The sequence below is a fragment of the Tamandua tetradactyla genome, chromosome 5 (genome assembly GCF_023851605.1).
Source record: "Tamandua tetradactyla isolate mTamTet1 chromosome 5, mTamTet1.pri, whole genome shotgun sequence".
NCBI classification, from domain to species: Eukaryota; Metazoa; Chordata; class Mammalia; order Pilosa; family Myrmecophagidae; genus Tamandua; species Tamandua tetradactyla.
Window position 1 is genome coordinate 29,625,794 of NC_135331.1, and position 22,613 is coordinate 29,648,406.

The 22,613-nt window shown below is 39.0% G+C and overlaps 1 protein-coding gene across 1 annotated transcript; it reads left to right on the top strand.

Annotated features, from left to right (window-relative positions):
• The first annotated feature begins 19,674 nt into the window (after window positions 1-19,674).
• LOC143683035 (olfactory receptor 13A1-like) lies at window positions 19,675-20,706 on the top strand. The gene has a single exon (XM_077159358.1). The coding sequence runs from the start codon at window positions 19,675-19,677 to the stop codon at window positions 20,704-20,706; it is 1,032 nt and encodes a 343-aa protein (XP_077015473.1).
• Window positions 20,707-22,613: the final 1,907 nt, after the last annotated feature.

Sequence of the window (22,613 nt, forward strand, 5' to 3'; positions counted from 1 at the left end):
TATTTGGACCTACAGACACAGGGTTAATTCCTAAGAGGCTCTCTTCCTGCATGGTACATTCTGGTAACATGCCTGGCTCTGGGTAATCACTCACAGAGCTCTGACATCTGAAACTGCTCCCTAGGCTTCTCCTGGTTCCACCTTCCTTAGATGTCCTAACCTATTTCTCACACATCAAGCCCTAAATGAAAGGTTTAATCAGTTTTACAGGTACCTGAAATCCTTGGCCGAATACATTGCCCCCTCTCATGCACTGCCCCCATTCAGGCAATTCCCCTGCCCATGCGCTTGCCCACAGGTAGTGTTTGCCAGCATCCCCACTGCATCAGTCCACATTCAAACTCAGTTTACATTCAAACCAGCTCAAATGCCCCCTCCCCTCAAAGCTGTCCATCATCTGAGCCACAAAGAGCAACTTGTGCTTCCTGGACCTTTTGAGGATCCTAATTTCAGGCCCTGATCAGCATCACCCTCAGCAATAGCAGCCCCTTCATGTGGGACATATCTCTGCCCTGTTCTGTCCAATGTGGGGCTCCCTCCTATAAACCTGGCCCTATGCCTAATCCCTCTCATCTGGAGGTATGTAGAGTAGTGCATCACTGCCCAACTCCTTGGTCTGTTCACAAAAAAATGACCCCTATATGTGTGTCTACATTTGATTGCATCAGCACACAACACAAACCTACAGCTACAGCTGCACCAGGTTATTGATGAACCGCTTTAAACAGTTTAACCCATATTTCAAAAATTGGGTTTACAACTCACTAAATCTGTTATTTTCCTCCAGTGGTGATCTAGCTTATATGGGAAGGGCTTTGGTTTAGCTGTTTATGTCCACTGATTTAGAATGATGGAGTATGTTTGTGGCTCTGGTTTGGGGGTTTCTAATGTCAATTGCTGCGGTGAGGGTTTTGTTCTCTGAATTCATTTCTAAAGTTGCCAAAATTACCAAAAGTAGGTGGCTTAAAACTATAGAAATTGATTCTCTCAATGTTCTGGGAGCTAGAATTCCAAATCCAAGAAATTGGCAGAGTCACACTCCCTATGAAAGTACTGAGAGAGTATTGTACTTTGTCCCTTGCAGCTGTGGGTGATACCTGTTAATCCTTCACATGTGGCAGCATCACTCTAATCCCTACCTCCATTGCCATGTGACCATCTTCCTTGTGTCTCTCCACTGTGCCCATATCTCAATCTCTGCCACCTTTCTTATATAAGAAAACCATTTATTTATTGAGATGAACACCTTAGGTTAATTACATCAACAAAGACCCTATTACAAAAAGGACTCATACACAGTTTTCCAGTATTTCTCTGGGGATTTTATTCAACAAACTAGTCTGCCCCCTTGCGCACCAAAATTTGACTCTGTACACATGGAAAATGCAGTCACCCCATCACAATACAACCCCACACCTCAACCCATTAAAGCATCAGCACTAATTAGAAAGCTTCATTTAAATATTATCAGATCAAAAGTCCCATATCTCATCAATTAAATCATGTAGATCATGGATGAGACTCTGGACATGATCTAAGTAGTGGTAAAGTTCTACTAAAACAATAGACTGATGAAAATATAAAACAAGTCAACATCAACTAAAATGCCATTAGGGGACAGTCATTGAATAGACATTCCATTCCAAAAGTGATCAACTGGAAAAAATAAGAGTCACTTCTCTCAGGCAATTTCAAAACCCAACAAGGAAAATTTTTGGCACTTCCAGTTTCCTCCATTAATAATGCCAGAGTCTAAAACAGGCTTTCTCATAGATGTATGGTCACATGCTTAGGTGTCTCAAGAAGATAAAATTTGACATAGCTGGTAAATTGCTAGTCCATTTTTCTTGTGCTACACTGGTTGTATAGACCTTTAAGGTTTCCCTGGATGCTGCTTCTAAAAATTATCTCTACACTAGCAGGGACTCAGTCAGCCTGGTCTCTTCTGTTGATCAGGATTAAGTTTCAAACTATATCACAAAAAGCCCAATATCCATGGCAGACAACAATGGAAGTATTTTTTCTTCCATGCAAAGGAAGACTGGAGAAAGATAATCTTGACATGCTGGGGAAAGTTATAGTCAGTTATAGGAATATTGCTGGGTTCCAACACCTTAGTTCATGGAGCCTTTGTCACAATTACCTAAAAGAGAAAGTATAAGGAGTAACATGGGTGAAGGGTCATGTTCTGGCACATTTGGGGCCAATAGCAGCCACTGACATCCGTTTAGCCAGACTGAGCATATTGCAGCAATGATGAAAAGAAGTGTGTTAGTCAGGGAGGAGAAAAGGCACATCAACCTGCCTTCCAGATCTACATCAATCAATTTATTTATTAGTCAGGTCCAGAAGCATAAAACTGGATTAGAATAGCAAATGGCAATGATCAAAAATATGCCTATGAAAGTAGCTTCCCTTTTTCTAGATTGAGCTAAAATCATGTCTCTGCTGTTGTTAAATGCCTTTCCTAAGTCATTCTCTGCAAGATTGATTGGGCAACAGTCAAAGGCTGCAAAAAGGATAAACATCAGCCTGTCTAATTTTCAAGAAAGGCTATTAAAAATGTTTGCTGAACATTCTGGATTATCCTTAGATGAACCTGGAGCCTGAACTGATTTACTGCTTCTTTGTCAATGGACTAAAGCCAACTTCACAACTTTAGTAAAAAGGCAGAGACTTGCCTGAGAAACAGTCTCCATTATTGAGTTGACAACAATTAAACAGCTCCGACTCTAGAAACTGAAGAGGCCACTGAACATCCAAAATACTTTACAGTCAAAACAATTGTAGCCTTCTCCTAAGTCATCACATATTACAGAACATCATAGGGACTCTCATTATTGCAATTAAACAAGGCACTGGTAAAAGGCTAGCTATAATGTAAAAGCAGATGTCATGACAATGCTGCCGGTCCACATCCTCCACCATATAATGCTCATTGACTGTCCTCTGGAAGATAAATTTGGCTTTCTTTCAGCCATCACACATACCCAGGAAGTGGAAAAAAGATTAACATTATTAGAGAAATTTTCACTTTCTTAATTAACACCACTATTACCAGTGCTATTAGTCCTAGTAGTCCATACCTCTGAGCAAATACATGGTAGACATTGTGGGGGGTTCTAATCAAGTTTAAACCTCTTCCAAATCAGCCCCAGTCTAAGTTATCATAGGACCATTCACAGAAATGCATTCTTTCCTACTTTGTGATAATATACTCATTAACTTACTAGGACAAGTCTCCAAGTAAATGGAAATGTGGTCTCAAGTTAAAAGAGAAAGGGGGAAATCATCTTATTTTTATCTGACTCAAAATCCCTTTTATACCAGAGGAACTGATATGTCACTTGGACACATTCAGCTTTGAAAGTGATTTCACCTTCAAACAATCAATAGTTAATATTTCCTTGGTTTCCATTGCTAAAGATTTAGTTCTAATCTCCAAATTAAAACTTCAGAAATAATTTTAGTCTGAATAGACCCATCTGAACCCCAGAAATTCCCAATGTCCCCACAAACCAGAAGCCATTAGAGGTTTAACCCCATGACTCAGACTTCAAACAGAAGACCTTAATAACCCCATGCACTATTGCCTACAACACTACCAGCCCCCACTGTAAGAAAACCCAATGGAAAAGAAAGGAGACTGGTCCAAGACCTAAGAGCAATAAATATAATTGCCACTCTTTGCTTATTCACTGCTCCCAAACTTCCTCTACTCTTATCCCAGATTGCCGCTGGAACTACCCATTTCACTGTAGTTATCATCTGCAGTGTTTTCTTTAGCATGCTCACTCACCCTAATGGTCAACATCTACTCACATTCACATAGAATGAATATACCTGGATTGTTAAGCCTCGGGGATTTGCAGAAACACCCAGATTCTTTCCACACACCCTTAAAAATGACTGACAAGACATAACCTTTCCCTCAAGCAACACTCACAAAATATATTGAGCATATCATTGTATGTTCCTCTAATAAACAATTATGTCACACTCCCTATTTTTCCTGCAACAGCTATTCTTAAGGTGTCATAAACACCTTAGGGACACACTCCAATTTGTTCCACAAGAAATCATATACCTAAGATGTAGCCTTTCCAAATATGGGACTCAATTATATACAAATGCTATCTCTTCTATACCAGATTTTCCTAAATGTCAACCAGAGATGCAACTGATGGTTGCGCATGTCCTTGTGTATCTTTCCAGAACTGGATACTAAACTGCTCCCTTCAAGTCCAGCCTCTCTATAGATTCCTAAACAGTCCATCCCTGAGCCTTTGAGCTGATGAAAACAGATGTCCTTCATAATACGAAGGAAGCTCTGCAAGACATGCCTTCACTTGGACTACCTGTCAATCAGCTTTCCTTTCAATTGCATGTCCATGAAATCAGGGGACATTCTTTAGGAGTGTTAACCTAAGAACATGGAGACATCAACAGGCCCATTAGATGCTACAGAAGGCATCTAGATCCGTAGCTTGAGCATACCCAATTGCTTCAAGTCAGTGGAGCCAATAGTCAAACTGTTGAAGTTATGGCAGGTATAGTTATGCTGAACCATCTTGATCTTTTTGTTTCTATGAAATACCATAGTCTTTCCTAGGCCTAACCTCAAACTAACCTCAATAGACAACCCAGGTATAATATTCTTTACTGGTGGATCATATTTAAAAACTGAACCTCCAACAGCAAATGACAAGTGAATATGCAGTAGTTACCTTACAAAGGACATTGAGAGCAGATCCTATCCTGAGAAACTTTCCACCCAACAGACAGAATTAACACCCCTTAATTCAGTTTGCCAAACATCTAAAGGCTGAAGAGCAAACATTTACATTGATATAAGCTGTGCCTTTCATGTAGCGAAAGATTTTGGTGTGCTCTGGAAAGAGCAAAACTGTTTGCCCCATCTGGAACTGCCATTAGGAAGACAAAGCATGTAGAAGGTCATTTGCTGCCCAAGGCTACTGCTATTATCAGAACTAAAGCTCACACTCATGAAATCCTTCACTCAGGTAAAAACACGGGCAATGACTTGGTTGATCAGGCCATTTAGGTGGCAGGCTGAAATCTCTCCCCCAAAACAACTGAAATTTGTTCCATGCTTTAAGTCCCTATAATTGCATATCAAAAACTTTATAAATTGGGAATTCCCAATGAGAAAGGTTAATGGAGGAAATCAGGCTGTAAGGCCATGAGCAAAAGACCTGATTTTGTCTAGCTTTTAACCAGTATTACCAGATGTCCTATACCTATAAATGTTTTGAGCACTTCATTCACTCACAGACTTTGGAACACCAAAAAATAATGGAAAATAATATTTTATAAATAATATAATATATCCATGATGAGAGAGAAGATGGGAAAATATTGGTGGAATATAATATCATATACCAAATCTATACATTTTGTCAAACACGACAACAATTCGTTCCAAGAAAGCCATTATACTTTCCCATTGGACATCTTCCTTTCCTTTCTAAGCAAATGCTAATATGAAAAATGAATTTTCTCCAGCTTCCCCCTGCATATGGAGATAACTATGTGCTAGTAATGATCTGTATGTTCTCTTAGTGGGTAGAAGCCTTACCTTGTAGGCAAGCTATTTCTTCTTCTGTGCCATGAAACTACATGAAAAATCTTTCCAACCTGAGACACCCCCCCCCCCACTGAATATCATTGCAATCAAGGCACTAATTTTACAGGACAAATAATTAAAGAAATAGGCAGTCTTATCGGTATAACAAATACTGCATTGCCAATAATTCATCCAAGCTTTGACCTGGTTAAAAGGACAAGTGGGATAATCAGACAATTAGACAAGCTTAGTGACACTCTAGAATTACCCTGACCAAAAATGTTTCCATTGGTCCTGCTCAAACTTCACTCAATCCCCTTCCAAAAATGTAAACACATACCTCATGAAAAGGTTACTGAAAGATTTTCCTCACATGTTATTTGCAACCCCTAATATTAAGTAACAATACTTTCTTAAATATTGTGAGGTACTAATGAATTACTCTCAAGCTTATTTTTTACAGGTTGAAGGAGGAGATCATTGCCTGAATTCCAACTGACCCATAAATCTGAATCCTGGGGATGTTGTGCACTAGAGATGATGTGTTAGGGTTTGCTAGAGAAGCAGAATCAACAAGGAACACTGGCAAATGTAAAATTTATAAAAGAGTCTCACATGACCATGGGAACACAGAGTCCAAAATCCACAGGGCAGGCTGTGAAGCCAAGGATTCTAATGGAGGGTCTGGATGAATGCACAGGAGAGACTCACCAGCTGAAACAGGAAAAGGGCCTGTCTCTTCTGAATCCTCCTTAAAAGGCTTCCAGTGATTAGATTAAGCATCACTCATTGCAGAAAACACTCCCTTATCTGATTACAAATGGAATCAGTTGTGGATACAGCTGACATGATCATGATTTAATTCTATCAAATGTCCTCATTGCAACAGACAGACCAGCACTTGCCTAACCAGATAAACAGGTACCACGACTTGGCCAAGTTGACACATGAACCTGATGATGACAGATGAAATCAACTTAAAAGCTATCTGGAACCTCCATGGAAAGGACCTTATCAGGCCTTCTTCAGCAACCAATGTGTGCTAACTTTGCTGGTAAAGGTTTTTGGATACCCCTATCTGAACTTAAATAATCACCACCTAACTATTGGATACATGCAGCCTCTGGTGACTACAAAATCACCCTAAAAATGTTGAAGGACTGTGGAGTTTGAGCCCTCTACATTAAGCCCCATGAATGCAGATGGCTGAAGGATGCACTGATGGAGAAATAGATTAGTAAACGATAGTGTATACTTATGAATGAAGGCTGTGCTGCTACAAAAAGGAACAATGTCATGAGGCATTCAATGATGTGAATGAACATGTGGGACATTTGGTGAGACAAAATAAGCCAAGAACAACAAAATAGCAATGGTGTGGTCACTTTTAGAACATGCTTATAAGAAAACCATGGCCTAGATTGAAAGCTATTAGAACACACACATTAAGTCTAGAGTGGTGTTTATTATTTCTAGATTTTGAGAGGCAGTTATATATATATATAACCTCATATTTAAAGATAAGAACAAAGACTAACAGGTTGGGGTTCAAATAATTCAGAACATAGGGGTAAGGAAGACAGTGTCTCTATTTTATAATCACACATACTCTTTGAGACTAATGGAAGAAAGTTTCGTTTGATCTGGAACTGAAATATTCTGTAGTGCATAATCTAATTCAACCTATCTGTATAGATCATTTGAGCAAATGAAACACCAGAAGCACAGAATAAGAAAGAGGTCTTTTTCTTTTTTAATTTTTTTATTTTTTACATGGGTAGGCACCGGGAATCAAACCCAGGTCCTCTGGCATGGCAGGCGAGCATTCTTGCCTGCTGAGCCACTGTGGCCTGCCCAGAAAGAGGTCTTTTACTCCTGTATAGATTATTGTAAGGCCTGGAAACATCCTAGATTTATTAAGCAGATAATCAAAAAGTATTGGAAAATCCCCTGAGGGAAAGGAGAAAGGCTATGGAATTATTAAACCTTACTATCAGGGAAACCCCTGATACTGCATCAAATCTTAGAGCTACCCAAATCAATAGGCCATACCCTGGATCATGAGGCTTATTCTTGTGAAGTTTATGTAGGTAATGGAGAAGCTTAGATTACCTATAGGCATGCCTAAGAGTTACTACTGCAGGACCTCTATTGTTGCTCAGATGTGGCCTCAGTATCTCTAAGCCCAACTCTGCAAGTGAAATCATTGCCCTCTCCCCTACATGGGACATAGAAGTAAAAACTTAAAAGTGTGAAATTGTAACCCATGTCAAAGTCTGAAATATGTTCTACAATTAATGTGGTGCTATTTGGGAATTTATAACTCTTTTGTATTTATGTTATTGTCCACAAAAAAAGAAGGGAAAAAGTCGATTGTGATGATAAAAAATGATTTAAGCCCTCTAGCTTCCTATATTCTGGAGAAGATAGGAGGAAAACAGGAGAAGATTGTATGGTAGCCCATGACAAACTCTGGGATCTGTCCTGTAACCACTTGTTGAAGAGTGCTTTGAAAACTATTGCTTTTTTATTTCTTTGCTTTGTAGATATGTTATACTATACAATAAAAAATGCTAGAAAAAAAAGGAAAATAAAAATATGTCAATAAAGAAGAGCCCAGAACTGGATAGCTTCATGGTGTATTTTATGAAGTGTCCCAAGAAAAAACAACACCATTACTATCCAAACTCTTTCAAAAATTGAAGAAGAGAAACAATACCTAACTCATTCTAGGAAGCCAGCATCACCCTAAATACCAAAGCCTGCTAAAGATGTTACAAGACAAGAAAACTTTTGACCAATCTCTCTAACAAATATCAATGCAAAAATACTCAAAAATACTTTCAAATTGAAACCAACAACAATTAACGATGACAACGATGACAAAGTGGGTTTTATTCCAGGTATGCAAGGGTGGTTCACCTCAAGAAAATGAATAATGTAATATGCTACATTAATGAATCAAAAGGAAAAAAACACATGATCATCTTAACTGATGGCAGAAAGGCACTTGGCAAATCCAGCATCCATTCTTGAGAAAAACACGTAAAACACTATTGATGGAAGGACACTTCCCCGATATCATAAAGGGCATCTAGAAAAACCAACGGGGAACATCATATCATATTCAATGGCAAAAGACTGAAAGCTTTCCCTCTGAGATTAGGAACAAGACAAGGGTGCCCACGGTGGTTCAACATTATGCTACAAGTTCCACTGAGCACTTAGGTAAGAAAAAGAAATAAAAGATATCCAGTTTTGAAAGGAATAAGTAAAACTGTCACTATTTGCAGATGACATAATCCTATATTAGAAAATTCTGAAAACATGACAACAAAGATACTTTAGCTAATTAAAGTGTTCAGCAAATTGGTGAGATACAATACTAACGTGCAAAAACCAAGTGTTTCTATACACTAGAAATGAGGTATCCAAAGAGGTAAGCAAGGAAAAAAATGTAGTTTACAATAAAAACTAAGTGAATCAAAATATAGGAATAAGCATAACTGATGTCATAAAGGATTTGTACACAGAAAACTACACAGCATTGCTACAAGAAATAGAAGAAGACCTAAAATAATGGAAAGACATTTCATGTTCATGGACTGGAAGGCTAAATGGGGTTAATGTATGAATTGCACCCAAACTGATCTGCAGATTCAATGCAACGCCAATCAAAATTGCAGCAGTCTAATTTTCAGACATGGAAAAGATAATTGTCAATTTTATTCGAAAGGAAAAGGGTCCTAGAAGAGCTTAAAACGTCTTGAAAAAGAAGAATGAGTGGGAGGACTTACATTCCTAACTTTAAAGCATATTATAAAGCCACCACGATCAAAACAGCATATTACTGGCATAAAGATGAACATACTGACAATGAATACTAATGAGAGTGCAGAAATTGTTTCTCAGTTCTATTATCAATTGATTTTTTATTTGTTTTTTGTTTTTGTTTTGTTTTGTTTTGGCTTGAGTAGGAACAGGGAATCGAAACTGAGTCTCCGGCATGGCAGGCAAGAACTTAGCCTGCTGAGGCACCCTCAATAGATTTTTGACATGGGTCACAAATTCACTCAGCAAGGACAGCATGGTGTTTTCAATGAATGGTGTTTGGAGAACCCAGTATATAACCCAAAGATTGAAAGAGGACCTGTAACTCACACCCTACAGAAAAATTAACTCAAAATTAATCTAATACTCAGTTTAAGAATCGGTACCTTAAACTCCTAGAAGAAAATGAAGAAAAACATCTTCAATATCTAGTGATAGGCTATAGTTTCTAGACTTTACACTCAATATGCAAATAGTGAAAAAAAAAAAAATAGATAAATGGGAGCTACTCAAAATTGAGTATTTCAGTGCTTCAAAAGACTTTGTCAAGCAAATCAAAGTACAATCAATGCAAGCTTGGGTCTTTGGTCAACAGTAATATTTTAATATGCTTCCACTGAATGCAACAAAGGCATTATGCCAAAACCAAACGTCAATAGGTGGGGGGCATGGGTGAAGAGTATGGATTCTTTGTGGAACTAAAGGAAATGTCCTCCAGAGATTATGGTGATGAAGACATGCCCATTTACTTAGGTGTATTGTATGATGTGCAAATAAAACTATTTAAAAATGAACTGAGAGAAATGAATGCTAGAGAAAATGTGGGGAAAGACATGTGTATATTTACCATCTGTGGGGAAACTGAGAGGTGCAGTTCCCTGGAGGGCAGTGTGGTGATTCCACAGGAGGCTAAGGGTGGATTTGCCATATGACCCTGAAACCCCATTGGTCAGTGTGTACCTGGACATTTGCACACTGGTGTTTATGGCAGCACTGTTTATGATTCACAGCAGATGGAGGTGGCATAAGTGTACCACAGCTGAGGAATGGAAGGGGTAACTGTGGTGTATGCATCCAGTGGACTACTGAGTTAAGAGACATGCAACTAGACAAATGAAGCTTAAAGACTGTATTGAATGAATTGTCAGAAACAAAAAGGCAAACATTATCACACCTCGCTCATATGGACTAATAAAATATGAAAACTCAGTGAACTTAAGCCAAGAGCCTGTGTTATCAGGTTGGAACCTATAATAAAGGGTCCTAGATTGTGAGCTCTTACAGCAGTCACATATATTCAGGAGTTGTAACTGTTATTTCTGAATTCTAAGATACTGAGCAAATTGTATATGACCTAGGAACAGAAACTTTGGATATTTATGTGACAACTGAGACTGAGAATTAAAGCTCTGATGTAATGAAAGTCAGCACTATCCCAAACAAGAGCTGTTTAAAACATTGAAAAAGGGATCAGGCTTCAACTAGAGATATGAATGAAGCTGACCTGGATAGGACTGGGGTAGATCAGAGTAGGGGGTAAAGGATGACACGGTTTATATTTTAAAACTTCAACTTCTGTGGGAAATGAAAGGGAAAGATATTTATTTGATACAAATTTTACATTGGGTAGCACATTACCTAATTTAACTTATATGGTCTGTTTAGTTCAATACCTTAAGTACATGGAATCTTGAATAGGGCATGAAATCTAGTTGGTTTCTCCAGGAGAGTATGGTGTCCCGATATATCCCAGAGTAATTGGGGCAGTGAGTAAAGAAGTATTTGTAAAGTCCCCTTGGGGGACTAGAAAAACAGGAGGTTAATATTCAACTTTGCTATTTGGCAAATTCCTGATATTCTTGCAAGCAATGAGGACAATCAAATCAATAGGCTGAACCCTCAATCTTGGGATTCACCCCTACAAAACTTATTCCTGAAAAGGATAGTCTAAGCTTATTTATAATTATGCCTAAGAGTCAGTCCTAGAGAACAGTTTTGTTGCTCAGATGTGGCCTCTCTCTCTAAGCTAACTCAGCAGGTGAACTCACTGCCCTCCACCCTATGTGGGACACGACTCCTGGGGGTGTAAATCTCCCTGGCAACATGGGACAGAAGTCCCTGGATGAGCTGCAACCCAGCATCATGGGTTTGAGAAGGCCTTCTTGACCAAAGGGGGGAAAAGAGAAATGAGAAAAAATAAGGGGTCAGTGGCTGAGAGATTTCAGACATGGAAGTTACTCTTACACATTCTATAGATAACCCTTTTTAGTTTATAGTGCATTAAAGTGGCTAAAGGGAAGTACCTGAAATTGCAGAGCTGTGTTCCTATAGCCTTGTTTCTTGAAGATGATTGTATAATGATGCGACTTTCACAATGTGACTGTGTGATTATGAAAACCTTGTGTTTGATGCTCCTTTAATCTAGAGTATGGACAGATGAGTAAAAAATATGGATAAAAAAATAAATAACGGGAAAAAAGTTTAAAAAATTGATTAAATGGAAACATTAGTTATCACTGAGAAGGAGTGTAAGGGTCATGGTGTAGGTGAGCTTTTTCTTTTCTCTTTTTTATTTCTCTGGAGTGATGCAAATAAAAGATCATAGTGATGAATACATATCTATGTGATGATATTGTGAGCCGCTGATTGTACACCATATATGAAATATTGGTATGTTAAGAATGTTTGTATGTTTGCATGTTGTTTTAGCAATAGAAATATTTAAAAAAAATAAAAAGAAGTGGTGAAGGGGCACTGAATGGAAATGTAAGCAATTATTTGCATTGCTTAAATGTAGAGGAGAAATAAGATGCATAAATGAAATAAAAATACACACAGAACATGGTGCATAGAATGTGTAATTTTAATAATATGCAAAATTGCTGGAATACAAATTTAAGAGAGAATAGAATTAACTGAATTGGTTTAAAAGTTAGTGAATTCTTCTGCATAGGAACACATGGAAATAAAAAGGTGATGCTTTCAAGGCAAACAACAAGGGAAGTATTGTTAGAAAGAAAAACATGCTTCCATGCAGGGCTGCTCTTACCCTTACAAGTTGAGGCTCAAATTACATGACTCTATCCTCAGCACCTAACTCACAGAAAGCATTGGTCATGAACTATAGAGCCAAGTTTAGTTGCCCCTGAGAGATTTCCCTTAGAGTCTGCCTCGCCAGAACAAACACCTGTCCATGGTCTTGGGAAAACAGAGTTTGACTTGATGACCTGTCAAATCCCAGCCCAGAAATACAGGAAAGAGGGATAGAGACTCACTTCACAGTGGAAGGTGTCCGTGGCCGCTGCAGCACGTACTATGGACTGAAGCCACTTTCCCAGAGAATCCACCAAGGTCAATAGATAATGAAAAGGTGAGTGAAGCATTGAATCCTAGGCTGAGATATGGAGCTTTTGAAACATTTATTTCACAGTAAAATGGAATAGTTCATAGTTGTAGGAACTTAATATGGAGGTTTACACAAATTTCTAATGGCAACATGTCCTGGATAAATGACCAATTCAACATCGTATGAAAAACACACGACTAAAGATAAGACCATCAGAGAAAACATTTGGCTTCATGCTTTATTATATAAAAGGCAGAGGTCAAACTTTTTTTAATGGTCACCAAGTTTACTCCTCTCTATTATTTTATGTTTTGTTTAATACCTGTTTACTCTCTCAACTGCCTTGTCAGTAACATAAAATTTAAGAATCTATGACCATGTCCATGATAAGAGAAAACTTGGGTCTTCCGTTCAGCGATGGCCTTCAGAGAGAACTTTGTGAAATTGTTGCAGACACCAGTCTCTGCCCAAAGTCTGAAGAACAGCATTCAAGAGTAGAAAAAGGTCTTCAGGTTTAATGAAGGAAAAATATTAATCCAGCCCTATTAGATCTGACAGGGCTGTGTCTATGGTGGATTCACACTAAGATAAAGTCAACTAAATATTGTTACCATTTGTCCTTAAAAGTCATATCCTGAGAGAGAGAATTAAGTGTGGCAAGAACATGATACAAGGGCTGTAGACAGGCGACACTTACCTCAGTGTACCCAGCATACATCAAGGCTCACAATGTCCAGGGGCCCAGGGGGAGGCTATGGCAACCCTGGTGGACCAAAGGCAGCCTGGGTCCTGACAGACCCTCAGCTCTTACAGCTGTGCCACTGTCCTCTCTGAGGTCTTGTCCTCACTCGCTGCCTTGTGGGGCTCCTCCAGACCAGTCATGGAAACACTGTCAAATTCCTAGACTCTCCCATGGCCTCTCACAGGAGCTGCAGCCTCAACAACTTACTGTCTTCTCCAGAGGAACACGTTAAAGTTCATCTGTCTTCCAAGCAAGGCAAGGAGTGCAGCAGCATCCTGACTGTATGAAAGGAGCCCCATAGCTTTGGGTGGTCCCAGGCCCCTTCTGCATGGTGTGGGGATGGGGAGGGACATTACTCATTCCCTGTGGATATCAGCTCCTGGTCTGAAGGAAAAAGATACAAAATACATTCCTTGAATCCAGCCACTAGAGAGTCATACCAGTATTCTTTGCTAAGGCAAGTATGCAAACATCTGATGATTACTGGTTTATTGCTCTTTTAGTGTTGTATAAATGTTGCCATGCGTTTTTTCTTGAGTAGCTGTATGTTACAGAGAAATTGTACAAGAAGTACAGAGCATTCCAATGCATTCTCCCTCCACTGTCAACCATGTAGAGTTGCCCCTATTTTTGCATCCCCCGTTAGTAGTGGAGCACTTGTTACAATTTATGAACCAATATTGATATATTATTTTAACTAAAGCCCATAGTTTGCATTAACGTTTGTTCACTCTTTGCATTGTAGTGCTTTACATGTATTTTTTACCTTTTAATTTTGAAAGAATTTGAAACTTTGAGGATTATGCAAAAATTCCACATACCCCAAATTTCCTAGATACCCAGATATGCCAATTTTATTTTTCTATCATTACTGTGTCATTCTATCTATAATCAACCCACGTATCTATCTTTTTATCTATCCATCAATCATCTATCTACCTTATGAACATTGGAGAGAAGGTTGCACAAATCATACGCTTTGAATACATGTACATTACCTGTAAGCAAGTACGTTCACTTATGCAATCACCCTAAGTGCAGTTATCAAGTTTAAGAAATTTCAGGTTGTTATAAAGCTTTACAGAATAAAGTTTCCATTTTTCTCATATCCCAATAATGTCCTTTTGAGTCTTTTTTCTCCATTCTTCAATCATTTCCAGTACAATGTGTATTGCATTGCATTTAATTATCTACTTAATTTTTCTGTTTTCCATTTTCTAAGATTTTTTCAGACACATATATGACATAAATCTTCTTATCTGAACCCCTCCAAAGCAGTGAAATTAATCACATCAATATTATTGTATTGCCTTCACCACCACCCTTTACTATAACTTTCTTTTCACCCCAGCAAAAATCCTACCATATGCATTAACTCCATATGGCCTCTGGTAGCCTGCACTCTACTTGCAGTCTCTATGCATTTTATATTCTCTGGCATTTTCCTTACTGTTATCATGGAGCTTATTTTAACAACCTAAATTTATAACAATCTTGATTGCTTCAATACCAATTTAACTTCTCAAGAGCATGCATAAAATTCTATATCCTCCAACTTTATATACTTCATTTTCCATACTGAATATTTATCATTATGAGTCCAAAACAATTGATCCATCACCATATTATATACATTTCTGTTTAAGTCCATTAGGAAGAAAAAAATGAGTTCCAAATCAATGTACGATGGTACTGGCATTTATACATTAAGTAGAAAATTAAGTAGATAATTAAATGCAATGCAATACACATTGCATAACCTACAGCATTATTTTTATCAAGATTTTTATTGCTTCATGGGTTTCAGTCAATTTTCTATTGTCCTTCGCTTTCAACCTGCAGAATTTCCTTTGACAACTCTAGTAAGGTCACTATCATGGTGACAAATTCTCTCAGATTTTCTTGATCTGAAGATGTCGAAATTCTTCCCTGATGTTTGAAAGACAGTTCTATATGTACAGAATTTGTGTTTGGCAATTGTTTTATACTTTCCTGATAATGCTGAGAACTTTTTTCTACATGTTGAAATTCTAATATTTTTACTACGAGTTAAATGTACAATTATAATTAATCTCACCTGTATTTTACATTTTTAAGAAGCATTTACCTTTTTTGTTGTATAATATAACATATACAAAGCAAAGAAAGAAAAAGGCAATAGTTTGCAAAGCACTCCTCCACAAGTAGTTAGAGGACAGATCCCAGAGTTTGTCACGGGCTACCATACCATCCTCTCAGATTTTTCCTTCTAGCTGCTCCAGAATATAGGAAGCTAGAAGGTATAATTTTTTTTTATCATCACAATAGACTTTTTTCCTTTCTTATGAAAGATAACATATATGCAAAAATGCAATAAATTTCAAAGCAAAGCACAGCAATTAGTTGTAGAACAGCCTTCAGAGTTTGGTGTGGGTTACAATTACACAATTTTAGGGTTTTACTTCTAGATGCTCTAAGATTCTGGAGAAAAAAAGAAATATCAACATAATGATTCAGCAATCATACTCATCTGTTAAAACCTACTTTCTCTGTATAACTCCACCTTCACCTTTGATCTTTCTATTCCTCTCTTTAGGAGTATTTGGGCTGATGGCCATTCTAATTTTTTCCTGTAGGAAGGGGCTGTCAATACTATGGGGTACAGAGATGGAACTAGCTGATGTTCTGGAGGGTTGAGAACTTTTCATGCATTTATTGGGCATCCACAATTTGTGGTCTGTGTGCTTTCTATTTTGTCATCCATCCATGTTGTATTGAATAGTCTGACTTCACACTTTTCAGTTGTGAGGGGGTTTTACATGGTCTGTATGTGAGTTCTTACTCACCTGCAAGTATTGCACATAACTCCTCCCAGTCTTTGGCTCCCTTATTCATTTTTAATATCACCTTTTGACAAGGAGAAGTTTTAAATATTTATGAAGACTGGATTATCAGTGAATTCTTATGATTAATACTTTTGTGTCCTTTTTAAGGAGTTGTGCCTATGCAATGTTGCATACCAGATGGTTCCAAAACATTATAATTTGAGCTTTCCCCATTAGGCTATAACTAAAGAATTGTCAATATTTATGAAGAGTGAGGTAACAGGCAAAGTTTGTATTTTTTCCATATTCCTGTTCAGTTCTTCGAACATGGTTTATTGGAAATACATTCCTTTGCCATAAAATCTTTTAACATATCAAAAAAATCATTTGACTAAGATGTATGCAACTATTTTTCAAAAATTATTCTGTTTCAGTGATTTATTTGTATATCCTTAAACAAAAATGAAATTGTTGTGATTATGGTAGCATTCACCATTTTACTCTTAGGCCCATACACCATAAATCCATCAGAGGTGTTCTTCTCTTCAAATCTGTTTTCTCTATTACTGGCCCTTTGAGGAAGTTTTACTTTTTTTAGTCAATTTTAGAATCAGCTTGGCAATTTCTGTTGTGAAAATTGTCTGCTAGCATTAGGATTGAGATTCTGTTAAATCTAAAGATCAATTAGGAGACTGCTGGCATCATAATAATATTCTTTCTTCCAGCTCATGAAAGTGGTCTATCTTTTATTTACTTTCCTTCAGCAAGTCCTCATACATTTTTAGTTAGAGGTCTGTGTTTAAATTATCTTATCTAGGCTATAGATTTTTGAGTTTTACTTATTTCTGCTGACCTCATAAAGAAAGCTGGACAGCGTTTCCCCTCCATTGTTTCCTGAGATTGTGTAACAGTAATATTATTTCTTCATTAGATGTTAGCTAAAAATCCCAAGTGCATCTATTCAAGTGAAGATTATTTTTACAGGGAACTCAATGTCTTACACAAATATAAATGTTTTAGAGTGTTTCTAATTTTTATTGGTTTTGTCAGTTGTGTTTTTTCAAAGGATTCATGCATTTGCTCTTTTTTCATATTTTTTGCCTTAACCATTATCATAATATTCCCTTATTAACATTTTAAGGTCTATATGATCTGTAGATACATTCTTTTTGTCATATTCTTGTTAATGGTAACTACTGTTTTCCCTCTTTATTATTCTTTTTTTTTGGATTTTTGTCTTCATGGACAGACTCAGGTAATCGAACCCCAGGTTTGGCTCAGCAGAGGAGAATTCTTCCACTGAGCCACCGTCGCACCGCCCCCTTCTTTTTGTTCTTAATTATTCCTTCCAGGCTATTATCAAATTGCCAATCTTTCCATATGTCCAGCATTTAAATATGTTTATTCCCTCCACTGTTTGATTTTATTTCATAAATTTCTGTGGTTACACCTACATTTTCCTACTTTTTACTTTCTGTCTATTCACCTGGGTTGGCTTGTTTTTCTTAAATTAGAAACTTAGGGTACTGACTTTAAACATTACCACTCTCTCCTAATACATTTAATTGCAATATAAATGAAATCTATAAATTTCTCACAAATCACTGATTGTCTGCTTTCAGACAAGTACGGCATGATATGGTATTTTAATTACTGACTTCAAAGTATTTTCTAATTTACCTGGCTATCTCTTGGATGTATGTGTTATTGAGAAATTTGTCATGAAATTTCCATAGAGCTGTCATTATACTAGTTACAATACTGCATTGATTCTTAATTTGTTGTTGTCAGCAAACATTTGGAAAATTTTCAATATTTTAAAATGTATCACATTTATACATTTTATGGAGTAGCATATATCTAGATGTGTTTTAAAACACATGTGCTCTAAAAAATCAGAAATTGTGATGCATTTCCAAATAGCTGCATTTCTTTGTTCATTTTGACTAAGGTTCTTGCTGTGAATTATTTTTCTCATGAGTATCATTTGCAAGATTTCCAAGTGTAGATAAGATGGAACTTCTTTCTACTTCTATTACAGTGGAGACAATGAAATCTGAATTTTTTTCTCTGTATGTATTCACTTTTGAACCAAGTGGCCCATTCAGGAATAATGAGCTAGTAGCTAAGGTTGAGTACAGGTCTCTGCACCAAGAAACTCTGCAAGAGGCACCAGGGCCCTCTCAGGAGGACCTTCCACATCAATCAGGACGATTGAAAATAGATGAAAACTAAGGGTGACCTTGGTCATTTAAAGGGGGAAACACCAGGATTGAGATTTCCTTTAGGATGGTAACCTTGGCTTCAGTGGAGAACACATGGGGTGGGTATTGCAACCAGGGACTGGACATCCTGGATATGCCAAAAATCTAACCAAAATGAGTAAATGAAAATGAGGTATGGGGATATTTTGAGAGATGGTTAGGAAGTTTTACCTGCAGGCCTTGGAAGTTGGGTGTATGAGAGGTAACAAAGATGTAAAATAATATCATTTATTCATTGAACAAATGTCTTTTCAATGAGTACTATGGTCAGGGGCTAAAGACATGGCAATGAGCCAGAGAAGTGACCTGTCACAAGGAGCTATACCTGAGACTTGGATGGTTGAGGGACCAGGTAGGGGAGATGACTGCACTGAGGGAAAAGACAGGAGAGACATGTTAAGGGGAAATATTAGTGAGGTTGAATTTGAAGGCCTGTAGTTCATCAAGTAGGAAAACCACAGAAGTGCTTGGAATTCACAGTACTGGGGCATTTATCACCTGGAGAGATAAATCTGAAAGGGTTAGAGTGTGGGCAGAACCAGCCATCAGAGTGGGAGGATGGACCAAGAGAAAACAGGGTGAGGAAAGATGCCCAAAGACCAACTGAGGGAAATCATGCACATGGAAGGAGAGACAAGAAGAGCCCTACCCCTAAATAACTGAAAAAGGGCATCTACAGAAAAAAGGGCCAGAGAGGCAGTGTTGTGTCAGATACTGCATAGAAACTCAGAGATGAACCATTGAAGGCAGTTCTCACTTTGGCAACAAGAGGTGGATGTGGTGTCCCCATGGTCATGTCAGCAGATCACAGTGTGTGGAGGGGCCAGAGAGAAAAGGAACAGAGAGCGCCCCACAAGGGATGATCTCCTTGGCCTCACTGAAGAGGAAGGCCAGGATGAGGGCACATTGCCCCCAAAATTTAGATGGCAAATGCTTTCAATGGAAAGTTAAAGGAAATATCAAGGAAGGATATGTGGTTTTCAGAAAAGTATTGCCCTTGGTGGTTGTTGAAAAAACAAATGGGCCTTCATCAGATAAACCAGTTGATGCCTTCCCTTTTTTGAGAGCAGGGTGTGTTTTAAATAGCCACATGAGGAAATATGAGACTGAAGAGAGTGTCATGTCCCCCTGCAGAGTTTCCAGATGAAGGGCTAGAGCTGAATCACCTGGAGTTGTGTCCAAGAGTCATGCCAGGCCAAGTAGGGAAGGCCAACCAAACACAAGTGACACAGTTTGTGCTGCAGGGGTTCTCAGAGCACCCACACCTGCAGCTGCTCCTGCTCAACTGCTTCTTCTTCCTCTACTCCATGGCCCTTGTGGGAAACACTCTGATCATCACTGTCATCACCTGCAGCTCTGGCCTCCACAGCCCCATGTACTTTTTCCTGTTCAACCTGGCCACCATGGACATCATGTGCACTTCCTCTGTGCTGCCCAAGGTGCTGGTAGGCCTGGCCTGGGGGGAAAACGCCATCTCCTTTGAGGGTTGTATGGCCCAGCTCTTCTTCCTCGTTTGGTCAGGATCTTCTGAGCTGCTGCTGCTCACAGTCATGGCCTATGACCGTTATGTGGCCATCTGCCGACCACTGCATTATGGGAGCCTGATAAGCCTGCGGCTCTGCCTGGCAATGGCTGTGGCAGTCTGGGTCATCTGTGCACTGTGCACTGCCATTAACACTGGTCTGATGGCAAAACTGTCCTTCTGTGGCCCCAATGTAATCACTCACTTCTTCTGTGAGATCCCCCCACTGTTGCTACTCTCGTGCAGTTCCACCCATGTGAACAAGATCATGACACTCATAGCCGATGCCTTCTATGGAGGCATCAACTTCCTGCTCACCCTCGTGTCCTATGGCTACATCATTGCCGGCATCCTACACATCCGCTCAGCCGAGGGGAAGAGGAGGGCCTTCTCCACCTGCTCCTCCCACCTCATCGTGGTCTCTGTCTACTACTCAGCCGTGTTCTGTGCCTACATCAGCCCGGCCTCCAGCTACAGCCCCGAGAGAAACAAACTGGCTGGAGTGTTGTATACAATTGTGAGCCCCACCTTCAACCCATTAATCTACACACTGAGGAACAAGGAGTTCAAGGCAGCCCTAGGGAAACTCCTCCGCTTTTGTACACATTAAATGCCATTCTTGTATCTTGTGCTACCTTGTTCCCACTTTCTGAAGGCTGTCTTAAAAGTAGTAATGCACAGCTGTTACTATTTTAAGAAATCATCCTCATGTTTTGCTGCTGGCCAAGTTGATGCGGCTTTGCTGGGTTTGTGGTTTTTTTAAATTATGTGAATATGGGGATAGGGTGCATGGGCCCCACATTGTTATCTCCTGATGTGAGCACATAATAAACAATGGACCTACAGAACCAGACATAGTTCTTGAGGGGCACTCTTCTTGCACTCTAGGAAACATGCCATGTTCTTGGTGACTTCTCAGAGAGTGTTGACATCTAAAACTCTCCACGAGGCCTCTCCTAAACCAGTTTCCTTAGATGTTACTCGCTCTTTCTCACACCCCAAGCTCTAAATGAGAGGGCAGACCATCTATACTGGTATCTGAGCTCCCTGACCACATACATTGACCCACTAATGCAATGCCCTCATTTATGCACTTTCTCTGCCCATACGCTTTCCCACAGGGTATATTTGCTCAGGATACCCCCTCATATATGCACATTCAAAAACAGTTTACATTCAAAGCCAGCTCAAATGTGATCTTCCCTCAAAGTCTTCCACCAGTTTTTGAGGTTCAAATAGCACATTGTTGTGTCCTGTGTAGTGCTGGTTGCCTGGACCCCAATTGGCCTGATTCACCTGTTTATTACTTTCAGGCACAGATCAGCATCACCACCATCAATAGGAGCCCCTTCATGCAGGATGTATCTCTGTCATGTTCTGTACAGGATGAGGCCCTGTGTCCTAAAATCACTCTACTCTTGGGGGTGCAAAGGGAGTCCAGTAGTAGAATTCTCACCTGTCATGTGGGAGACCCAGGTTCAATTCACAGTCCACAAACTTACCAAAAAACCAAACAAACAAACAATTCAACACATGGTGCTGCAATATCAGGATATTCACATTGAAAAATAATGAAATGTGACCCCATTATACAGCATTCAAAAAAAACCCCTCCCTACTCATAATCACTATCCTCTGGAGAAATTTCCAATGGCACATCATTGCCCAACTCTTCAGCTTGTTCAGATCGCATGACACATATGTGAATGTGCAAATCTGCGTGACACACACCCATGGCTACAGATGTACTGGGTTCACCATGAACCATTTTAAGTACTTTCACTCACATTTCAAAAACATGAGCTATCCAGTTAATGAAGTGTGATGTTTTTTCCCAGGGATGGTCTGAGTTATATGGGAAAGGCTTGATTTTAGCTGGTTATGTTCAGAGTGGCAGGATGGGGAAATGAGTCTGTGGTACAGGGGTTGGAGGTTGTGACTGTTGAATCCTGGAGTTAGGGCTGGTGCTGTGTATTCATTTCCAGAGTTTCTTCAATTTCCAAAACTAGGTGACTTAGAACAACAGAAATCTAGTTTTTCAATGTTCTGGAAGATAGAATTCAAAAACCAAGATATTAGCAGAGTCAAACTCCCTCTAAAGGATCTAGGAGAAAATTCTTCTTTGTTTTTTCTTTCATCTGTTGGTGGCTCCTGGTGGTCCTTAGCTTGCGGCAGCATCACTCCAATCCCTGCCTCCATCATCATGTGGCCACCTTCCCTATATCTCTCCTCTGTGCCCATGTCTCAATCACCTCTTCCTTTCTCTTTCAAGGAAATCACATATTAGATTGAGATGGGATCACTAAGATAACAACATCAGCAAAAAACTGTTACAAATAAGGACAGATGCACATGCTCCTGGTAGACACACTTCTCTGAAGACACTATTCAACACACAAGTCTGCTCTCTTGTCCCTCCCCACCAGACTTATGTCGGCATCACAGTGAAATACAATCACCCCATCCCAAAATACCTGCACACCTCAAACTATTACAGAATCAACACTAAGTATAAAA